At 51.0% G+C, this 20,625-nt stretch overlaps 1 protein-coding gene across 2 annotated transcripts in view; it reads right to left on the bottom strand.

Moving 5' to 3' along the window:
* ZSWIM5 (zinc finger SWIM-type containing 5) overlaps window positions 1-20,625 on the bottom strand; it is a 97,019-nt gene that overhangs the window by 10,250 nt on the left and 66,144 nt on the right. For both annotated transcript variants that reach the window (XM_077785369.2, XM_085586290.1), the window contains exons 2-7: window positions 19,552-19,908; window positions 11,625-11,773; window positions 10,838-10,988; window positions 5,364-5,543; window positions 2,917-3,093; window positions 535-681 (exon numbers count right to left, since the gene is read on the bottom strand). In XM_077785369.2, the coding sequence (XP_077641495.1) occupies window positions 535-681; window positions 2,917-3,093; window positions 5,364-5,543; window positions 10,838-10,988; window positions 11,625-11,773; window positions 19,552-19,908 (1,161 nt within the window). The remainder of the gene's footprint in view (window positions 1-534; window positions 682-2,916; window positions 3,094-5,363; window positions 5,544-10,837; window positions 10,989-11,624; window positions 11,774-19,551; window positions 19,909-20,625) is intronic.

The raw sequence follows: 20,625 nt of genomic DNA, 5'->3' as shown, positions 1-20,625 counted from the left end.
GATCCCATCTGGTCCCATAGATTTATGAACATCCAAGCAGCTCAGCAGGTCTCTGACTGCCTCCTCCTGGATAACAGGGGGACCATTCTGCTCCCTGACACCATCTACCAACCCAGGAGGACTGAGGCAAAGAAGGCATTAAGCATTTCCGCCTTCTCCTCATCTGCAGTCACTGAGTTCCCTCCCACATCCAGGAGGTTGGTTTTACCCTTCCTTTTGCCATAAATATATTTGTAAAAACATTTCTTATTATCCTTTACAAAAGTTGCTAAATTAAATTCGAAGTGAGCTTTGACATCTCAAATTTTTTTTCTACATGCCCTAGCAACCCCCTTAAATACTTCCTGAGAGACCTGACCCTCCTTCTGAAGATGATACATCCTCTTTTTATTCCTAAGTTCCTTCAAAACATTGTTGCCCAGTCCAGGCTGGAGGCTGGATGTTTGCCTCGTCAAAGTGGAAAAGACTTTTCCAACCCACTGAGACACCCCGGCCAGACGTCACAAGAAACTTGTTACATAGCTCTACTCATACCTTTCTTCTGATGCTTATATATTTCCAGCTGCCTTTGCTGCTGCAGTCGCAGGGTGTTGATTATGGCAACAGTGAGTCGGAGAGCCTCTCTGGGATAACCATGGGAGCGCAGCGCGTCCACCCGAGCACAGGCTGTCGGGACGTGTTCTGCAAGGCAAGGAACAGGGGGCATGGCTGAACCAGAGGAGCACAGCCATTGACTCCTGGAGCATCTTCTGCTCGTGTTCCCCACACCTGAGCTGAACTCCTGCTTCCTGTCTTGAATTCATCCCTTTCTCCCTGTTCCTGGAAAGGATGCCTGCCAGGAATACTAACGGAACTCCTGCCACATTCAGCCCACGGCAGCCACGTCAGTATCTAAATCCCCACCTCTACAAAGCTTATCTAATGGAAGCACTTCCAACACGCCATTGCTGCAATACAACAGCTCCAACACAGCCCTGCCGCTCCTTTCTCCTAAAATCTGCATGGCTTATCTCGATTTCTCTCACTGCCCTCAGGGCACAGGTGATGATACACAGAGTGAGGCTGGGCATCCAGCACTGTGCTGGGGGCACTGCCAGACTTGGGGTGATGCTTTGAACTGACTCCTTAACACCTCCATGGAGCGAGCACTGCAGACATCCTGTCTCTTCTGCAGTTCTCCTACCTGGTGTTTTATTATTAGGAACAGTTGCACAAAACCCCCTCCCAAGACTCACAGTTGCTTAGGAATTCATCTGCTTCTGCTGCTTATTGCTCACCTGAAATCACAAGCAACTGTGGAGAGGATTATGACTGAGTGAGAAATTAGCAGGAGCAGATGACATGACATGCTGCATAACAAGCAGCACAAATCCCATTTTCTTTCAAAATGTCCTACCAAGGGGAGAAAAAAACTCAGGCAAACACAGATGATCTGAAGTTATCATAGAGGGATAATTTCTATTCCTGGAAGAGTTCAGAAAGCTCTGGAAATGCAGACAACCACCTCCACAAATGGGGTATCCACATCCCAAAGGTCACCCACAAGGAATACAAGAGGAAGAGATTTCAGAACAAACACATCTGTAAAAGAGCTTCTTGTTGCTCCCTCTATTCATTTGCTAAATGGATGAAATATTCATCTTCTCACTGAATTCATCACTGGAAGCTGCTGACAAATCACCCTCCTCTCCCAGCACTGAGTCCCTGAAGAGGTGCCAAGAAAGCAAAAGCGCAAAATCCAAAAATCATGGCAAATACATCAGAAAAATAACATGCACCAACCAGCTGGGGAAAAGAGTTCACCAGAACCCAGATTAGACTCAGGAGAGGGGAGCTGTGACCATCACATCCCTTCTAGATGGAGTCCATGGATGCACTAACCTACCCCTGCTGCCTGTGGCTGTGTGGGAAAATCTCCTGCCTGCATCTGCCCAGAACTCTTCCCAGAGCAGAAATAACCTCTCCTGCTCCAGCTAAGGTGCACCAATGGCCTACATATGGGCCCTTCCTATCTCCTGGCATTAACAGCAACTTAGTGCCTGCTACTCCAGAAACTACAATCTCTAGACAACATTAAATATTCTCTTTCCTGGTGGCAGACCCCAGCTTCTGGAGTGGACAATAGTGCAGTGGTGGGCTTTGACCTGTTCTTTGCTCATACATTCAACTCTTGGACTGCAGGGGATAAATAGTCCCCCTTCCCAGAGGTGGGTAGGGACTTGTGTCTCCCACTTTGGGGTCTGTCTTAGGGCTGACAGCCACACCAGGGTCCCCCCCCAAGCCCTCCATGTCACATGTTCTCATCCCAGACAAGGAACTGTCGAGGGTCCACAGATCTGCCTGGAGTCATGACTTTACAGGAGAAAATTTGTGAGGCTTGAGGTACTTGGGCTGAAAGTCTACAATACAGGAAGCCTCTGGGCTTGCCTGGCCCAGTTCACCTTAAGCTCCCATGAGGCTTAATTGTACTGACTGCTAATTGCCTTTAAGGAAAGACTAACAAGAAGGAGAGAGCAGGGAAGAGAAAATCCAGAGGATTTAGTTGTGCTTTGCAGTCAATTTTCAAGAGACTTTAAGTGTCCAGACCCCCTGTAGTGGTAACAGTGAGAGGCTGTTCTGGGGACAGCTAAACACTAGCAGGATGAAAAGGGGCATGATGAGCTTGGTCCAAACTGCCCAAGAGAATGCCAGATTGTAAATAAATGTGGAGATTGCTCTAAGGATTGTGGCTAGGTGTGGGTGGGCATTGAATTCTTCTGCCTCCCCCCTCCCACTCCTCTGGCTAAGGGTCAGGGTAGCAATTTCAATCTAGGATGCAGAAACTTGCAAGGACCCAGGGTGGCCTCAGGTGACTCCTCTCCACTAGCAACCCTACCCACAGAGGCCATGAGAAGGGCTGCTGGTTTGGATGCTCACCCAGCCACAGTGGCTGTCCCTGGGAGTTGAAGAGGAGGCTCTCGCCCTCCCGCTGGTAGGAGGGGGACACGTAGAAGTCGCTGCTGATGATGCGCTGCAGGTGGCTGTCCTGCCAGTGGAGGTCACAGCCCTCGATGGCCCGCGTGAACACCGTTCGTCTGGGCCTGGCCAGTGAGTCTGCAGAGAGAAAAACCATCAGTGCCCTGGTGGGGCAGGGGCAGCCCGCTCCTCCTCCCAGACATGACCTCCCTGCCCGGAGCTCTGCCTTTACAATGAGAGCAAAACCTGGTCTCACCCGGTAATTTCCGAGATGGACATGGGCTCTGGCTTTGGATACCTCTGCTGCCATTGCCAAGGGAGACTAATGTCCCTCAGACAGCATTGCTAAGTAATTTGCTAGAATAGCTGACTTGGTCAGAGAGGTGAGAAAGAGACATGGACCACCCACCCATTTGATGTGTGACCACAATCCACTGTCACACACAAGGCTGATGCCTTGAAACCTGGGAGTGTGTTCCCTCCCCTGTGACACTGAGCATGCAAGCAGCTGCCCCAGGGTCAGGATTGGGCTTTCTCAGCATTACTGCCCTGCAAGCACCATGAGCTCTCCTCGTTTGCTCCAACACTAAGTCTCAGTTTCACTCAACTGCAGCTTCTTAGATCAGCAGCACGTGAAGCCACAAAAGGAACCACACAAATGTGTCTCATCTGCCTCCCAGTGACTGAGGGGACCCATCACCCCCCAGCAACCTCTGTGGGCCACGTGAGAGGGCTGGAAGGGAGAAGACAGCATTGCCTAAAACCCCACTCCTGCCCTGCACCGGATATCTGCACTCCTCTTCACAGCTGCTCTGTAACTTCATGAGCATTTCTGAAACTACCAAATGCTGGATTAGCATTTCACCCCATCCAGACCGATCAAGACAAGTGCTTTGTTATGAGGAAAAAACCTGTCCAGAACAATCCCACTATCACTCCAGCCACACTGGATCAAGGAGGCCAAACACAGCCGGCAGGCTGCAAAACAGGAAGCCCCAAAGGGGGTGCAACGCTCCATGTTAGGTCCTGCAACCCACAAGAGGGGCTGAGTTAAACACATTCAAGGGTGGAAAACAAAAGGCACTGTTCAAAGCTGATCCAGGGAGGCTGGGTAAACATGCTCCGGAAACGATGGCAACAAGCAATTAGCCGGAATGCTGCAGGCACCCTGAGGTGGAGAGAAATTAAACAGGTGTTTGTATGTTGAGAACCAAGGCTGCTCACTTTACCAGGAAGGATTTCAAGAATCAGCTGTTCTCCAGTAATAAAAGAGGCTGTCAACAATCTGGAGCAGTATTTGCATATGCACAAACATGAACCCCAGGACACCTCCAAAATCCAGGCTGCTTTCAATTCCCTTTTTGGAGAGACAGGAGCACAGGGAGAAGAAAAGGGGACATCCCTGGCATGTGCTTTGGGAACTCCCTGAAGGCCTAAAAAAAATGACCTGTTCAGCCCTAGCAACCTTCCCCAAATGCCGGAGTAAATCCTTGGGAGAGCTGGGAACACCGGGGGGGTAGTCCTGGGGCTGGTGCAGGACATGGAGGAAGGCCAGGTTTAAATTAAGCTGCTCCCTGAGGAAGAACATAGGGAGACCAGGCATGTGGTCCTGGCCATGGCTGGTGTGGTTACCAGGACAGCCATGCTCCCAAACTGCTGCTGCAGGACTAATCCCACCCAGAAGAATGAAGTTTCCCCTTTGACATGGCTGCTGTCCCCCTCTCCTCCACCCACTTTGGCCACACATAATACACTGAAAAGCAATTCCAGTGCAGCAGAGGCATGTGAAGAGCAGTAACTTTCAATTAATGTCTACTTCAGGCAAAAGGAAGGAGAAAGAGTGCTTAAAGTTAAAGGGATCAAATGCTTTGTCAGCAGTTGAGAAACTATTTTAGCACTAAGGAACAACCCCTTAACTACACTGCTCTGTCTGTGCTCTGCACTTGAACTGCGTTAACATTCCTAGCTAATGACTTCCCTACCACCTGAATCACAGCCTTTAAGTGAGGCTTAAGGGCAGGGAAAGGGCTCTGCACCATCTCCAGCTCCTAACTCTCACATTACTGCCAGGACTCCTGAGCTCAGCTCTGCTCTGTTGCAAGCAGTATTGTTTTCCTGTATTACCCCCATGCCCAAACCCGCACAGACTGTAGGTGTCTAAACACCCCCAAAGTCAAATTGTTTTAAAACAGTCTCTAAAGTCAAAACACAGGCGACTTTACCCTGTAGAAAAGAAGCAAACATTCATATATAAAACCAGAGGCTGTGAAGACAAATATTTTGTGTTCCTATGACTTGCAGAAACGTAACCAGCAGCTGAAGCAAGTTCTCTCGCTTTGGGGTGAGTTTTGACCTGGACCCAACCCCTGTGGCTGTCAGCTGGATTTCCACGCCGTGCCCAGACTCACCTTGGCTGTGACCGGAGCTCTGTGTAAGCGCGTTAGTGATGTTGGGAAGCTCGTTACCATAATTGCCATCTTCCAGGGGACAGACGTCCATCTCACCCCACTTGCGCAGCTGCCGGAGCCAGCAGGATTTCTCTTCCAGCTTGCAGTGCGGGTTCAACACCACACACACCCACAGCGCCCCTAAACAAAGCCAAGAAATCACGGAGGTGCCACCGCCATGCGTGCAGGGCAAAGCCCTCTGGCTGCTGCGCTCGCCCGAGAGCCTGCAAGGTTCCATCGAGGTTTGTAAACTCATTTCAGCATAATGCAGAGACCCAGGAGGGGGATTTACACGGCTTTTAAACAAGGAGGAAATTAACTCTATCCCAGCTGAAAGCAGGACAAAGTAAAACTCCTTCGTAATGAAGCTAAATTATAATCTCATGAGATGGGGGACAGTGGGGAGGAGGGAAGGAGAGAGTGGCTGTGTATGAATTTGTGAGTGCTTCTGTCTGCCAGGACAAATCTAGTGTTTGAACTACACATCAAAGCACGCTTCAAAACACCCTGGCAAGCTGCAGAGTCTGCATCTCCAAAGACTAACCTGATTTTGATCCTACCCACGTTCCAAGAGCTTTAAAACCCGCTCTGAATGCTATTTCATCTGCTATTGTTCTTCAGACCATTTGCATTCAACTATTTAAAAAGGAGATTTGGTGTATTTTCTTTCTTTTTTTTTTTTTTTTTTTCTTCCTTTTTCAATCCCTAGTAGCCCCAAGCCTGCAGAGGAACCAGCAGAGGAACCTGGAGCTTGGCTTGATGTCTTGCAGACAAGAGCCCTCCCTGATGCGAGTCCTTCGGATCTCACAAGTCAAGCTGCTCACCAGCAGGACACCCACGCTGACACTCTCTGGGTCAACCATGGGACCTCCCATGATGCTGGTGTGTGAGAGATAAAACCAGAACTAAGGACATCTGTCATCATTACGATCCAGCTCATCCTTTCATAAAACAGGGCTGATGCTGGTGCTGCTAACTGAGCCTTGCCGACTATTCTGGGTCACTCACTGCTCTGATAAGTGCTACAGCAACCTGAGTAAGTGTAAACCTGTGAATTTTTCTTTAGCTAATTCCATTCCTACCCAAATTTCCCTGCATGGCTGCCAGGATGTAGAATGTCCCCTCCCTTGTGCTTCCCTGCAGGGTGGGATGGCTGTGGGCTGACACAGATGCAATATGAGGTATCCCCAGGGATCCCCTCAGGCTGAGCAGCTCCTGCTGCTCCTCTCTCTGTCCATGTCAAATCCTGTCACACACGTGGGACAATTCAGCTTCCTGCAAAAACATCCTCTCTGCCTCTCCTCCATGGGCTCAGCAGAGCCCTGGAGCACCTTTCCTCTCCCTGCTGTCCCTCACTTCTCCATCTGTCCCAAGCCAAAGTTCCCATCCCAAAGCGACAGCCAGTGGCACGACAACATCACCCAACACGCCTGCACTGCGCAACAGGGAGATTCCTCCACAAGCCCCAGCCACCTCCCTCCCTCACTGGCTGCGTTTCGAGCAGCAGCTCCCCAGCCCTGCCATGGAGCCAAACAGCCCCAGGCGAGGCTGCAGATCCAACAGGAGCCGGAGCAGCCGGTCCCTCTGCCAGACAACATGAGGCAAACCCAGGCTGAGCAGCGATGTCCTGGCCCTGGCTCCACTCCGGGGCCTCTCTGCTCCTCTGCGTTACAGTTGAGCTTTGTTGGTGCTTTTGGGGTGCACGGCCCCTGAGCAATCCTTTGCCAGTTGGAACTCGTGGACATGTCTGGTTCAAATCATTAGTAAGGCGTGGAGGCTGTGCCTGTCTGGCTCCTTAGAGCTGCCTGGCTCGGCAGGACAGACGTCACCGCGTCACAACGCAGATGGTGGCGGCAGCAACACATCCAGGAATGGGCATGGGAAAAGCAATTTGCAGGCACAAGAATCAGCAAATGTCCAAAGCAGCCCTTGCCCAGTTCAGCTCAATCTGTGCCCCCAGGAAATCCCACCAATACCTCACTTCTTTCTGATGAACAGGGGGGATTAAGATTTTTGAGCTGCAACATCAGCAATTTATTAATGTGTAAAAGAGGTACCTCCTTGGGGGCCCATCCTTACCAGAGTAGGTCTGTGTCACTTACTCCCAAGCTCCTGCAGGCTCCATGGGGGATACTCAGACATGGCATCTTTTTAAAAATCAGGTCTCAGCTCCAGAAAATGAGTCTTCCTTAAGGAAGGGGATAGAACTTCCCACCTCCTCGGGTGGCCATCAGATAAAACCTGCACTCGACTCTGGGTGTCAGGCATTCCCTTCCCATCAGTGTTCCCGCCTGTTGTCATTGCTCTTCTTCGCCCACTTTGGGGGTGCTTGTGTCAAAAGCAGCCTTGGGCAGTTTCAACTCACACCTTTGAGGGTGCACAGAACTTGGCTGACAGGCAGTAACAAGGCTTGGTGCTCCAGCTTCACCGCCCCCAGAAATGGGATGCACCCGCTGGATTTTTGGCTCCCACAGCTCTGCTAATATGCGTTCCTCAGAAGCCTCATGACTTTGCTGCCTATTTTTGAGAGCCCTCTGAGGCATCCTTTGCATGCCAAAACATTATGCCCCTGGGCTCTCCTGCAGAAAGAAAATGTAGTGGGGAGGTGGGAACCAGGAGGGAAGTGAGATTTGCATCTGTCTCAGTCATGATAATTATCTGGGAGATATAATAGAGTTTTCTGAGCCCTGTGGTCAAGTGACATCAGCTGACAGCACAAGTGACTCCTGTCCTGAGCCGAAATGCCACACCAGGTCAGACTCCATGTCTCTTCACATGCTGCAGAAACCTTCATTTGAACTTTCTGACAGCAGGAGGTTAAACGGGGAACAAAGCGGCAGATCACGATTAAGCTAAGCCTCTAAACAAAAATGCTTTTTGATGACGGGGCTGGGTGCAGGGACAGGGGTTGTCAGAGCCTTCCCAGCCCAGTGGTCCTGGCTGCAGGCCCCAGAGGAGACAGGCACTCCAATCCCGCGCCCAAGTTTCCCAACCATCAAAGAAATTCTCCCGTTTCCCACAGGGTCGATCCCCAGCTTAATCTGCTGAAATTCCCCACTGTAAACAAGTGGCTGAGATAAATAAACCCGTCTCCAGGCAGATTAAGGTCAGGCTGCACTTCAGCTGGTTTTTCGTCTATTTTTTGTAATTAGGCTTTAATCGTAAGTACTAATGCGCCAGGGCAAATACTCCCACGCTGCTGAGCTCTCCATCCAGCACGTCCTTCCTCTGGCTCCCCAGCAGACGGGGCAGTAGAGGTTCAGTTGGCAGCACATGCACAAGCAAACGATCCCGTTTTTATTTTCATTTTCTTTTTTTTTATAACTCTGAAATCCTGCAAAATCCTTTACATTTTCCCCAGCATAAATCCACAATCTTCTTTAAGGCTGATCTTCTTCCAATCCCATACAAGTCTGTGATGCAGTCTTTGCTAAAATCAATGATTAACTATTAAATGCATGCCCAAAATAATTTCCAAAAGGCCATTTTTTGCTTCTAAGTGGTGGAGGATTGTGGTCTGTGCCAGGGCTTCCCGTGGCAGCTGGCAACAGGCCCCTGATCCCTCCCTTCAGCAGTAATGGTAATACTGGCAGTTTTGGCATGCACAGCCCACAGGCAGTGGGATGTGGTGCTTCCACTGCCCCATGTGCCCTGACTACTGTTACCTGCCCAGGGATGGTTTAGGACACTGCTCTGCATTCCTGATGTTTGTTACTGGTGAACACCCCCAACTCAGAGCAGCTCTGGTCTCTCTGTGCCTCCACACCTCCTACAGAGATATGCTCTGCTCCTACAGTAAACACTGCACAAGGCCAAATGCAAAAGGCTTCCGTAAAATGAAGGAATAACCCTTGCTTGCGAGAAATAACCTTGAGTACAGTCCATGCCCATTCTGGAGTTGCTTCTTCGAACATCACCATGTCCTCTACAGGAGCTTCTCTTCAGCATGGAGATGCCCAGACCCTCACGTGTGACATGCCTATGCCAGGCGAGCTGCTCTGACGTGTGTTGGCTGATACCAGACTTCCCCTGCTGTCGTGTTGATCCAGCTCTGGTAGGGCCCTGACATTCCCCAGCCACTTTGCCATCTGCCAACGGGGACATGCTGCCACCTCCTCCCATTCTGCCGACCAAACCTGCGTGCACCAACCTGGTCCTTGTACAGTTAAGCCAGGACTGAAATCCAACCACCCTCCCCTCGCCTGTGCAGGAAGGGAGGGAGGGCTCTCGCCTTGGATAGCAGCTTGGAAATCTGGCCAAATAATATGTAATTTTAAGCAAATTGCTTCCTGCGTCCAGGCCTGCCCACACACCCATCCATTCATATATTACCAATGTGCTTGCTTTCTTCCATGTGGAAATTCTGGCTTGGTGGACTTGGCCACCTCTCCAGGATCCTTGCATATCCAATTGTCTAGCTGCAGCATCCCAAAATCCTGGAAATATCTTCTTGGCAAGCAAACACAGATGAGCTCTCCAGAGCTGGTGTGGTTATTTCCATCCAGGAAATTTCATACAGAAACAAGACATCCCACCCCTGCCCAGATCTTGTCTGCATAGTTTGGCCAGGGTTCCCAGCCTCATTTCTGTTTGCATTTGTTGGGCACTTGGTAGGTGGGTTTGTGATTTCCAACTGCAGTTTCAGATGTTCCAGATCCCAGACCATCCCAATCCTTCTTTCAGCTCTACCATATCCCTTTAGTGCCAGCCCATCAGCCCTTGCCCTTGGCACAGTATCTCCTACTAGCAGGCTGCAGAGGAGCTCATACTCATTCATCAAACCATGGCTGAAGTGAAACTACTCACCCAAGATCCCATATGTCCAGGAGAACCCAGAACTGCATGGTTAACTTCACCACATAACCCCTACTTCCCAAGCCCACGTCATCTAAATGTTTTATTCTAAGGATATTATAGTGTCAGCCAGCTGAGCTGGTGTCTAAGGTGCTTAGCTAGAATTACCCAGAACTGCATTTCCCTCATAACCAGGCTCTGTGCTGCCCATCCTGCCCCCTCATCCTGGAAACATGCACCACAGCAGGCAGAATCTGTTAGATGTGATGAGACTTGAGAACCTGCCTTTCCCACTCTGGATCATGGTTCCCCCAGAAAAAGAACTTCCACATCTAGGCTACATCCATCCTCCCTTGCAAAGGCTTTGGGGCAGCTCACCAAACACCAGCCTGCTGGAAGCATGAAACCAGCAACACACTGCACACCTGTCATCCTTGATCCCTTTGCAGGAAAGGGGCATGTCTAAGGTTTTGAACTGTGTGTTTTTTGGGCCTGATCCAGCTGTCTCACAGTGACTACCCAGCAGGGTATGCCTCAGGGTCTCTGCTCCCAAAAAAGAGCCCCATAGGCCTCTGAAATGATGTGCATTGGTCCAGCAGCCCAGGTAACTCTGCTCCTCTCAGCAAGGCAGTGACCCTTACCCAGCTCATCCCAGAGCTGCCGGCACTTCTCTGTTATGCCTGTCCCCTGCTGCCTCCAGAGGGAGAGCCGAGGATCAGCCATGAACTGTTCTGTTATCAACGTCAGCATCCTGGCCCCGTTGGAGTCCCTCATGCGCAGCATCTCCCGGACCTGGAAAGGACAAAGAGAAAATCTTGGGTGAGACAAACCATGGTCCCTCGGAGGTGTTTAAGATGCGTTCACCTGGCTGGCAACCCACAGCTTCCTCAGCCTAGACTGTAAATACATACATATATAGATGTATGTGTGTGTGTGTATAATGTAGAGTCACACATCATAACCCTCATGCAATGGCTGTGATGAGGCTGACTGGAGCCCAGTTGAGTAGCAGTCACAGCCATGCTGTGAAGGAGGTTGAGATTAAGAACATGAAAGCAAAGCCCTTCTGCAAAGAAAGAGAAAAGCCCATAGGTTGGTAAAATTTGTGGGTTATGGCATCACTTTCCCATGGTCTTGATAGGCTCTGCAGGGTTGGCTTTTTCCCCTATGTGCTGAAGGGGAGATGGGGGAATGCCCTTCTTGCACAGGGATTACAGCACCCATGAGAGGACAGGACCTGCCAGGACAGCAGGTGAGACAATCCAGGCCTAACCCAGAGCCTGGATTACAACCGCCTGCTCTGCAACAGGGCGAGAAGGCACTGGAGCAGAGATTCCCAGCTGTGATGGGCACCCTGCCAGGGCAGCCAGCGAGTGCCAGCTACGTGACACTCTGAGCAGAGATGGGAGAGAGCAGCCGGCTCCTCACCTTGGCAAACATGGAGTTGAGCTGCTTCCCCGAGCCGTAGTACCCTCCCTGAGATAGGAACAGCTTCACCTGCTCTCGGACCTGCTCCTCATCCAAGTGCCAGCAGTTCTCATCATCGATGCTGGCCCCAGCAGTGGGGTCAGGAGCACCTGAGAGGATGGGGGGAAGAAGAGAGACAACCATGTTTATGGCAGCAGGGTCAGCAGTCCCACTAGCAAGGAGTGGACCTACCTCTGTTTTATTAGGAACCCACCTTTACTTAATCAGCTCAGGTGACAGAAAACCGACTTGATTCCTCGGCAGTGAGCCCAACTGGCAGCACTGTGCTGACCTAACACAGTAGTGGCAGCAGCCATCAGGAGGGATACCCTGACCACAGGGCTAATGCTTGCATGGCCCCTCACCCTCTGTACCCCATGTGAAATGAGGCTGAGGAAGACCAGGGCCCTGCCTTCCTCCAAAGCCCCAGGAGTGCAAGCAGCACAGCTGCAGAGCCCGAAGCACTCTGTGGCTCCAGGGATTGCCCAGCATGCTCCTGCTCCTGCTCCACATCACCGGTTTGTTAAAGCATCAGTAAAGCTCCAATTCCTGCAAGCCCTTCCCCATATCTGGAACAGTCTAGCAAAGGTACTACTGCACTTGGGCTCCAGAGCCCTGGCTTGAACACCTGGTCCTGCCCCTCACTTGCTTCAGGACAGAAGACAAGTCCCTGGGCATCAATGTACCTGCCTGAGAGAGACCCTCCATGGGAAAGAACGAAGGATCGATAATCCTTCAAAGAGCAAACTGTGACCAGAGCAGGGTCTTTAGCAGACACACATATGCATTCACAGGCTGCATATCATCTTCCAGAGGACAAAAGAAAGAAAGAAAACCGACAGATGATTTAAACAAGTTGGACCAAATTTCCCTTGCCTTGTCCCTTTTGTTCCCATTTTCCCACCCAAGCACTACCCTACGTCTCAGCCACAGGTTCCAGGGCGCACAGGACAGGCAGTAGCACAACTTCAGTAAGCAGCCAAGAGCACAAAATGGAACAAAAGCTTGGATTTTCAGCCGTCTGCTTTTGGGTCCTGCTCTACAGAACCTCCTTAGGGAAAACCAGTACCAAAGAGGGACTGCTGCAGCTGGAGGATGCTCCACTCCACTTTGAGCTGCTTCTCGTATCTCCCTCTCAAGAGAGGAAGAGAAGGTCACCACAGGAAGATCAAGGTGCTGCATGAGGAGCCATGGCATGCTGTAGCTGACACAGTCCCAATTAAATCTTCATTATGCCTTTTCCAAAACTGGGATCTGGTTGGGGAGCAGACATCACTTCCTACAAAGACAGCCTGGGATGCTGTGCACACCCCAGCCTTGTGTGTTGCTGAACCAGGAGCTCAAATACAGTTCATGAAAACTGTGCTCCAGGATACCTGCTCAGCAGGGCAAGTGTCTCTTCCTGGCTTGTAAGCAAGGCAACATCAGCCTCAGGGGTTCTGCTCCTCTAGCAGGCTGAGAACACTCCTGACCCACTAAGATACAGTTATTTGTATTTAATGTCCTTTACAAAATTGCTTTAATTTCTGCTAACAGTCACTGCCTGAGAGAAGTTCCAGCAAGCTCTCGGCATGCTGAAGGGACAGGATGCTGCTGCTCCCTCTGCAGAATAATTTATAGTCGACACAACCACATAATTGGGATGAGAACTGAAGCAGCAGAAAGGAAATCACAGTTCCTGAATGAGCATGAGGACTTTTACCACATATGCCCTGATCCCGATCCCAACTCCCCTGCCATAGCTGTGGAGAAGCAGTTAAACCCTGAGCCCCCAGCAAGGGGCCAGTCCTGCTCAGTGTACCATCAGAGTCAGCTCAGAGCCCTGCCATAAGCCACGAGGGACAATCACAGCCAGGGAGCAGGGCTGGGGACAGTCCATGCCGGCCCTCTGAGCTTTTCTGTGCCTTTTCCTTCCCTCCCCCAGCCTCATCCTTATCTCGCAGATAAAGAGCAGACAAGCTGGTGATTATCCCCTATCAGGAACCGATGACTAATCTGTCTGCCATGAGCGCTTATCCTGCCCCATCCTAGGTATCCCAGACGCTTGCACTCTTAATATCCTCCTCCTCACCATCCTGCCCGCCACTCCCAGCACAGCCACCCCGAGCAGCCTCGACTGCCTCTACAGGGTCACCTGTGTGGTCTACAGTGACCAGGAGGGCACAGTCACCTGGGGTGACCCATCCCACAAAGCTCAGCTCATCCACGGCCGTGGCCGCTGTGACGGATTAAGGGGGTCGCAAAATGAAAGAAGTGGGTTTGTTCTTTGGGGGTTCCCGGGGCTACCCCTCGGTGCCTGCTGCTCACACGTAGCGTTAGCAACGGAAAGCCCGAGCAGCAAGGAAGGGAGCGTGCAGCTAAATAAAACCTCCTCCTCCCACGCAACACATTGAGCGCTTCGCACGTTGGGGTTCGGGCCGCAGCCAAATTAGCAACGCGCCTCCCGCGCCTCCAAATAAAGCCCAAATTCGCTTGTAAATGTATTTTTCTCTCCTATAAAAGATTCAGAGAGAGGCTGTAATAGCAAATTCCCACACGTGCAGCACAACCCAGCAGATAATGGGCTGCCCAATTACGCTGGGGAGCTGGATAAACATTTAAGAGCAAACAACGGGATTTGTGCTGGGTTTAAATATTAATGGCAGGATTTGTCCACTTCCCCTTGCCAGCGTTCACACCGTGGGGGCTTCGGCAGCGGCATGCCGTGACGCAGCTGATGAGTGATTCCATGTCTCAGCTCCAAAGGAGCTGGGAACGGCATGTAAAACAGCCCGGCGCCTGCATAACACATTTCTCATATAGCAGCATTCGTGCTCCAAAGAGCCCTGTTTCAGATGTGCTGGATCTTGGTCCTGCCGGATTCAGATTTAAGGAAACACCATTGCACATCTTGAGTGGAAAGAGTGTTTCACCAGCCCGTTTACACTGGCTGTAGAAACGAGATAAAAATGCAATCCATCACACCCAGAGCTGGGCTCCCCCCTCACTGGGAGCTCGGGGGTTTAACTATTTGAAAGCCAAGTGAGACTTGGCAAATACAACCACTGAAGGAAAAGGACTGGAAAAAATCTACAAATTAGAAAACAGAGTGAAGTCAGGCATGGAAAATTCAACTCCTCACTCAGAAATTAGCTGCCCAACATGAAGAAAACAAAAGGGGCTCCTGGACTGAGAAGCTGCAGGTTTCCAGGGCTGAGGAGGCAGGAGGACCCTGTGGGTCATGCCAAAGCACTGGCACATCCCAAACCCAAGCTCCTGAACCCAAGAAGGGGAGATACATCAGCTGAGAAGTGCAGAAAACACTCCCAGAACATCTGACTTGAAGCAGGATTAGCAATACAAAGAAAAAGGCATGATTATAATTTTTAACCAGTACCTGGAGCTGATAAAGTGAAGCTGAAAGCCACCCAGTGATAAGGATGGCTGCTCCAGCATATCCCTTATGGTCATTTCCCCCGACTATGCCCAGCACCCATCATTGTTTTGGGGCCTGGCCGTGCCAGCCCTGGGGTCAGTGGTGCCTGGAGGTCGTGGTAGCCATTCACAAGGGCCATCTCATGACTGCACATGGTGGTGCTGCTGAATGCCTCCAGGCTCCTCTCCGGAGTCGAGAGAGAAAACAGATGTGAAGGATCAGCTCAGGGAGGGGGGTGGGGAGGACATGGACAAATAAGCAAACGGCAGAAAACCTTGAAGAGAAAATAACCAGGCACTAGAAAGGAAATGAACTCTAACAAGGGATTAAAAATAGCAGCAAAGCAAGGAATCCAGCTCTGCCAAGACTCCTGGTTTGTTTTCAAGTGGAGGCAAACCAGAGGGAGCTGCCAGGGCACCCTGAAGATTCACATACACCTGACAGCAACGGAGCAAGGGAATCCAGCTCCCAGGACTGGCTCCCAGCAGGGTGGACAGGAGCAATGTGGTCCAACTGGTACCAGTACCTGGTGCAGCCAACTTTGGAAGCTGCTTAGCAAGAACCACTCATGCTCTGGAGTCATTTGGCAACCCCAGTTGCTCTGCAAGACAAGGAGAAGAGCTGCCTTTCTCTCCAGCACTCAGGTGTGTTTTTTCCCTTAAATCCACCACAGCTCAGCAAACAGGAACATGGATGCCCTGAAGATGTGACCTTCTCCTCCTCCCTGTGGAAAGGCAGAATTTCAAATAGATTTACTGGTGCTGCCCTCCAGACGCTGTCTCGAGATGACCTGAAAGTCAAAGAGTGCCCGAGGATTCCTCAAACATCAGCCTTAGCTTGATGTGACAGGACAGGCAGGGACTTCCTGCACACTGACCTGGCAGCCAACTTACCATGCACAAGGAACAAGATGGGACAGTATTAGCCCAGGAGTTGAAGGAAAGCTCAAGGTGGTCAAGAATGCATGTATGACAAAAGGGAATGGATGAGGTAGCAGGCATCTTATGGCTCTTGCATAAGGAGATCTGCTTTTCCCATGCCAAAACCTAAGGGACCATTCCCTTTCAGGGTTTTCCAAAGGTCCTCTCCCCCAAGGAAACTCCCAAGACCCTGCAGGACCATGGAGACCCCTTGCTGTTCACATTGTCCCCAGACAGAATTGCCCCTGCACCTTCTGACAGCAGAGGTTTTGTGGCTTTTCTCACTTCTGGTTGAGAAGTGCCCTTCTCAAGCCCTTTGATGGCACCAGCTGAGCACCACAGCTACAGTGTCATCCACTGGCATTTCCGTGGGCCACCACTCCAGTCACAGCTCCTGGACTGAGGGCAGCAGCATCCTCTGCCATATCCACATGCTGCTCAAGCTGGGCGAGTTACAGAGCTGCAAACATGGGGTCTGCCAAAATCTCCTGCTCCTTATGCATGAGAGGGGGAGAATTCATCAGCAATGCATGAGGAGTATCTCTAAGCCCCAAATCTGGGCCCATAGGCACTGTCCCATCTTCAAGCTCTCAGAAGAGTGGAGAGACCAGGGCACCAAGGTGACCACCACCAGATGATCCTCACTCCCTTGGAGTCCCAGCTGCTGGATCCAAGCTTTTCAGCTGCGGCATCTGGCTGCCCCCAGCATTCTACCCACCAGGAGAGACCAAGCAGCCACGAGTCACTTTTGCTGGCACAGTGACATCCTTGCAGCCTTGCTCTGTGCCAGGCAGCCACATTGCTGGCTTTGTCCCCTTGGGGAGGAGCATTGAAACCTACCCTGGTCTCCTCCCTCCAGCTGCCACTCCAGACGCCAAGCGCGGAGGTGCCAGACACGGAGATGCTCTCGCTGGCACACGCTGCCCTTCGCAGCCAAGGCACAGGAGCAGAAACGTGACCCACTTCAGCAGGCAGAGGTCAAGTGGGGAGCAGAGCGGCAGGCACACCTAGGCTCAGCTTGGACTGAATCCTTCGGGAACACGCAAGCGCCTTGGCTGCGCTCCAAGACTCCATCATTACTGGATAGTTTGCATTTCCTTCTAGGAAGACAGCCGGGAAGATCGGCACGCGGTGCACAGCCCGCGGCTACAGACTCCTGCAAGGAACAAAGCTCCAGTGCCCGGAGCTGAGTGTGCCAGACAATGGCCAGTAATTCTCTCTGCCATTCAGGCTCTGCAGGAGGAGAAGGAGCATCCATGAAAGCCTTATTTTACAAAACCAGACAACCCCCTTGCACAAGGGGCATTCTGCAGCCAGCCTGGTGCAAAAACAGTTTCTCAATCCTACAAACTCACCATATCAACAAGGGAAAGAGGAGTCCTTTGGGTGACCAGAGGCAGGTGAGGAAGACCTGATGCTGATACGAAGCTTAACAGACCTATCCTCAAAAGAAGGAGGGGCAGGGAAAAAAGACAGATTTCCAGAAAGAACATTCTTGCTTCAGGGTGTAATAACTTCAGGTGTCCTATGCACAAAGTGGGCTACTGTTTAGGTTGCAGAGGCTGGCCTGCCAAAAGACACCTTGGCCCCAACCCCAAGTCTGCAGTGTGACCCCAAGATTCTGAAATGCACATGGTCAAGAAATGCACAAAAAGCTCTATGGAGAGCACAGCTTGAAGAAATACAAATCCCAGGATCAGTGATCCACTACAAATGCATGATCCACAGTTGGGAAGGGCAAGATGGACAAATCTGGATCCACTTCACCTGGAGACTCCAGAATTCCTCTCCCACAAACAGATCCCCATGGCTGCAGCCCTTCCTCACCCTGGGGTCAAGCAGATCTGCAGTGTAGTTGGTTGCACTGTGGCTGTGCTCCTGGCAGAACCAAGAGGGCAAAACTTGCAACACTGTCCAGGATCAAGAATCAAAGCCCTGGCCAGCACCACTCTCAAATGTGAGGGGTTTGGAGCCTTCCTTTTCACAGGATGCAACATTTATGAGTTACAGATCACCTTAAGATCATGTCATCATATGAAGGCTGATGTGCATCCTCCCGCACAGTGAGACAAGGCTGCTCTCCTGCTTCCAGAGGTGTTTACTCACTTGTGACCAGCCAGGCAGCCACAGGGGTGTCAGATAGGTGCCATCCTCTGTGGGGTGACCATGTCTCTGCTGGTTTAAGATCGCACAGTGGAGTGTGTAAATTTGCACCAAGTTTGAAGGGAGTGAGAATTTTTGCTTTGTTTTATTTTTTTAAACCACTTGTAAAAACAAGAAGCAGATATTGAACCAGAGCCAACATCTGTATCTTTGTAAGACTCTCAACCACCAGCCTTTTGCTGACTCGAGGACAATAAATATTCAGAGCCTTAAAAGCTTTACTTCAATCTGCTTAGGAGAAAGCAGCCTCAAACAACGGCCAAGAAGGGATCTTGCCCAGCCTCAGCTTCAATAGATCAGTTCAGAGAGGGAATGGCTCTCACCAGATCCTTGCAGCATCAAGCTTCTCATTCTTTTACAATGCCAAAAACTGAAGCCAGCTACTTAGACCACAACCATGTGGCAGATGTGACCCAGCAGAGGAGACAAAGGCTTCTCCCAAGGTAGGAACAGGAACTCCCAGATAAGAGTGAGATGAACACATCTAAGATCAGAGCTGCCATCACCCTCATGGTGATGGTGAACCTCTGGCCTTACTTTTCTACATGTGGATTCAACTAGTTCAGATGGTATTTTAGGCTGCATATGGGGCTTTTCATCTTCAGAACACTTAACAGGCACATGTTAATCCCTGCAACGCCCTTCCGTGGCAGATAAGTGTTTATTATCTCTGCTCTACAGCTGGTGGGACTGGCACAGTGGGGAGCAGCTCATTGCTGCAGACCATGGGCAACCTCAGCTCCTGGGCTCCTTGAAAAGACACCGTGGGAGATCTTCAAGAGCCTGGGCCACATCCTGGGCCAGTGGAGCAGGGCTGGGCTGGGCACTGTCCCTCAGATTTCCAGGGGAGGAAGTCAAAAGAATTTTCCAAACACAAAGCCCCAGGACACATCTCCACTGTCTTTGTGTTGTAGGTAAGAACAGCAGCGCTCATTTATTATGGGAAAATTAATGCCCATGGAGATTAAAGCTTTATCTCCCACCAGCTCAGCCACATCTGACTTAGTGCAGGGCTCAGGCTAACACTGTGTCCCCATGTGCTGGAGGAGCCACATCCCCACTGCACTCCCACTCTACAGGGTCCCAGCACCATGCCCTTGGCTTCTCCATTCTACTCTGAGCTGTGCCTTGTGCACCACCAGCCTGTCAGCTCTGCCTCTTCCTGCCTGTTGAAGCCCATGTTTGACAGACAAACACATAAAGGAGAGGACAAGCTGGGGACACCCCAGCCATGTGGTCCCAATACATACATTAACATCAGTGTGACACTGCCAGCTTCCTGTGCAGCAAAAGACAAATGTAAAATGAGGGACACCACCATGGGCACCAAAACCACCACCCCAGCCTCAAACACAGAGTCAGGGTCACACAGTGAGGAGGGAGGAATTACCGTGCACTTGGTTGATCTCAGAGTTGGATGACAGGATCTCATCAGCCAACTTTTGGGCAGTGGGCAGCACCTCGGTGTGGTGTGCTGTGATCAAATACTGAACAAACTTCTGGAGCTGGTCCCTGTTCATCTGGAAAAGGGTCTCTGAGATGGGAAGACGGAGTTTGACCTGGTCTGGCTTGCGGATCCTGTACAGTGAAAGCGCCACGACGTGAGCGCAGTAAAAAATGTCCTTGTTCCCACAGCCACACGTCACTGAGGTGATTTTGCAGCGGTCGAAGCTGATGGCCACCTTGTAGGTCATCTCTGGTTCTGTCGCAGTCGCTGGCTCCGTTACTGTTCCACTGAGGTGGAACCCTGGAGAGGGAAAGCAGAAGAGGGAAAGGTCAGGTTAGCTTCCCTCTGACCACAACCACCCATGCCAGCCCTGGGAGAAAGGAAAGCCAAGACTGCTTGCTTGTGTGTCTCTCATATACCGAGGAGTGCAGCATCCAGTACAGCCCATCCCCGTGGCTTACACCCAGCAACACCCAGCCTGTGTATACAAACACACTTCTGCACCAACACACACACAGAGCCAGACTCATCGGCGAGTTTATTTAACAGCCAAACCCTCAGGGGAAGAGCGAAGCTGCTCGGTTCCCATTTGTTTAAGTATCTCAGACTGTTTCTCTCCTGGGAGTCATTTCCATCCACGCCTCCTTCTCGCTGAATTTGCAACTCACATGAGCGAGGGCTGGTAGAAAAAGACCACGTTTGCTTTTCTTTGATGAGGCAGACAAAAAAACCCACAAACTAAATGCAAAACAATTCCAACTTTGGTCTCTCAACCAGGTAGAGTGCTGCAGGGCATGGTCACAACTCTGAGCTCTTCCACACAGTGGAAACAAAGAGCAGGGACAGGAGCTATGCACAGTCCAAACCACAGCTGGGGGAAAACTGTTCCCTGAGTTCCACAAATCATTCACACCAATGTTATGGCACTCCTGGCAGTTCCCACCATGCAGAAAGGGGGTGCAGTGCCTTCAGGAATGAAGTGTGAAAAAAGCCCCTAGAAGTACCAAACACAGGTGA

Source organism: Lonchura striata, chromosome 8 (genome assembly GCF_050655825.1).
Source record: "Lonchura striata isolate lonStrDom1 chromosome 8, ASM5065582v1, whole genome shotgun sequence".
Classification (NCBI taxonomy): Eukaryota; Metazoa; Chordata; class Aves; order Passeriformes; family Estrildidae; genus Lonchura; species Lonchura striata.
Note: the sequence above shows the minus strand (reverse complement) of the source record. Positions and strands in the feature narration are given on the sequence as shown.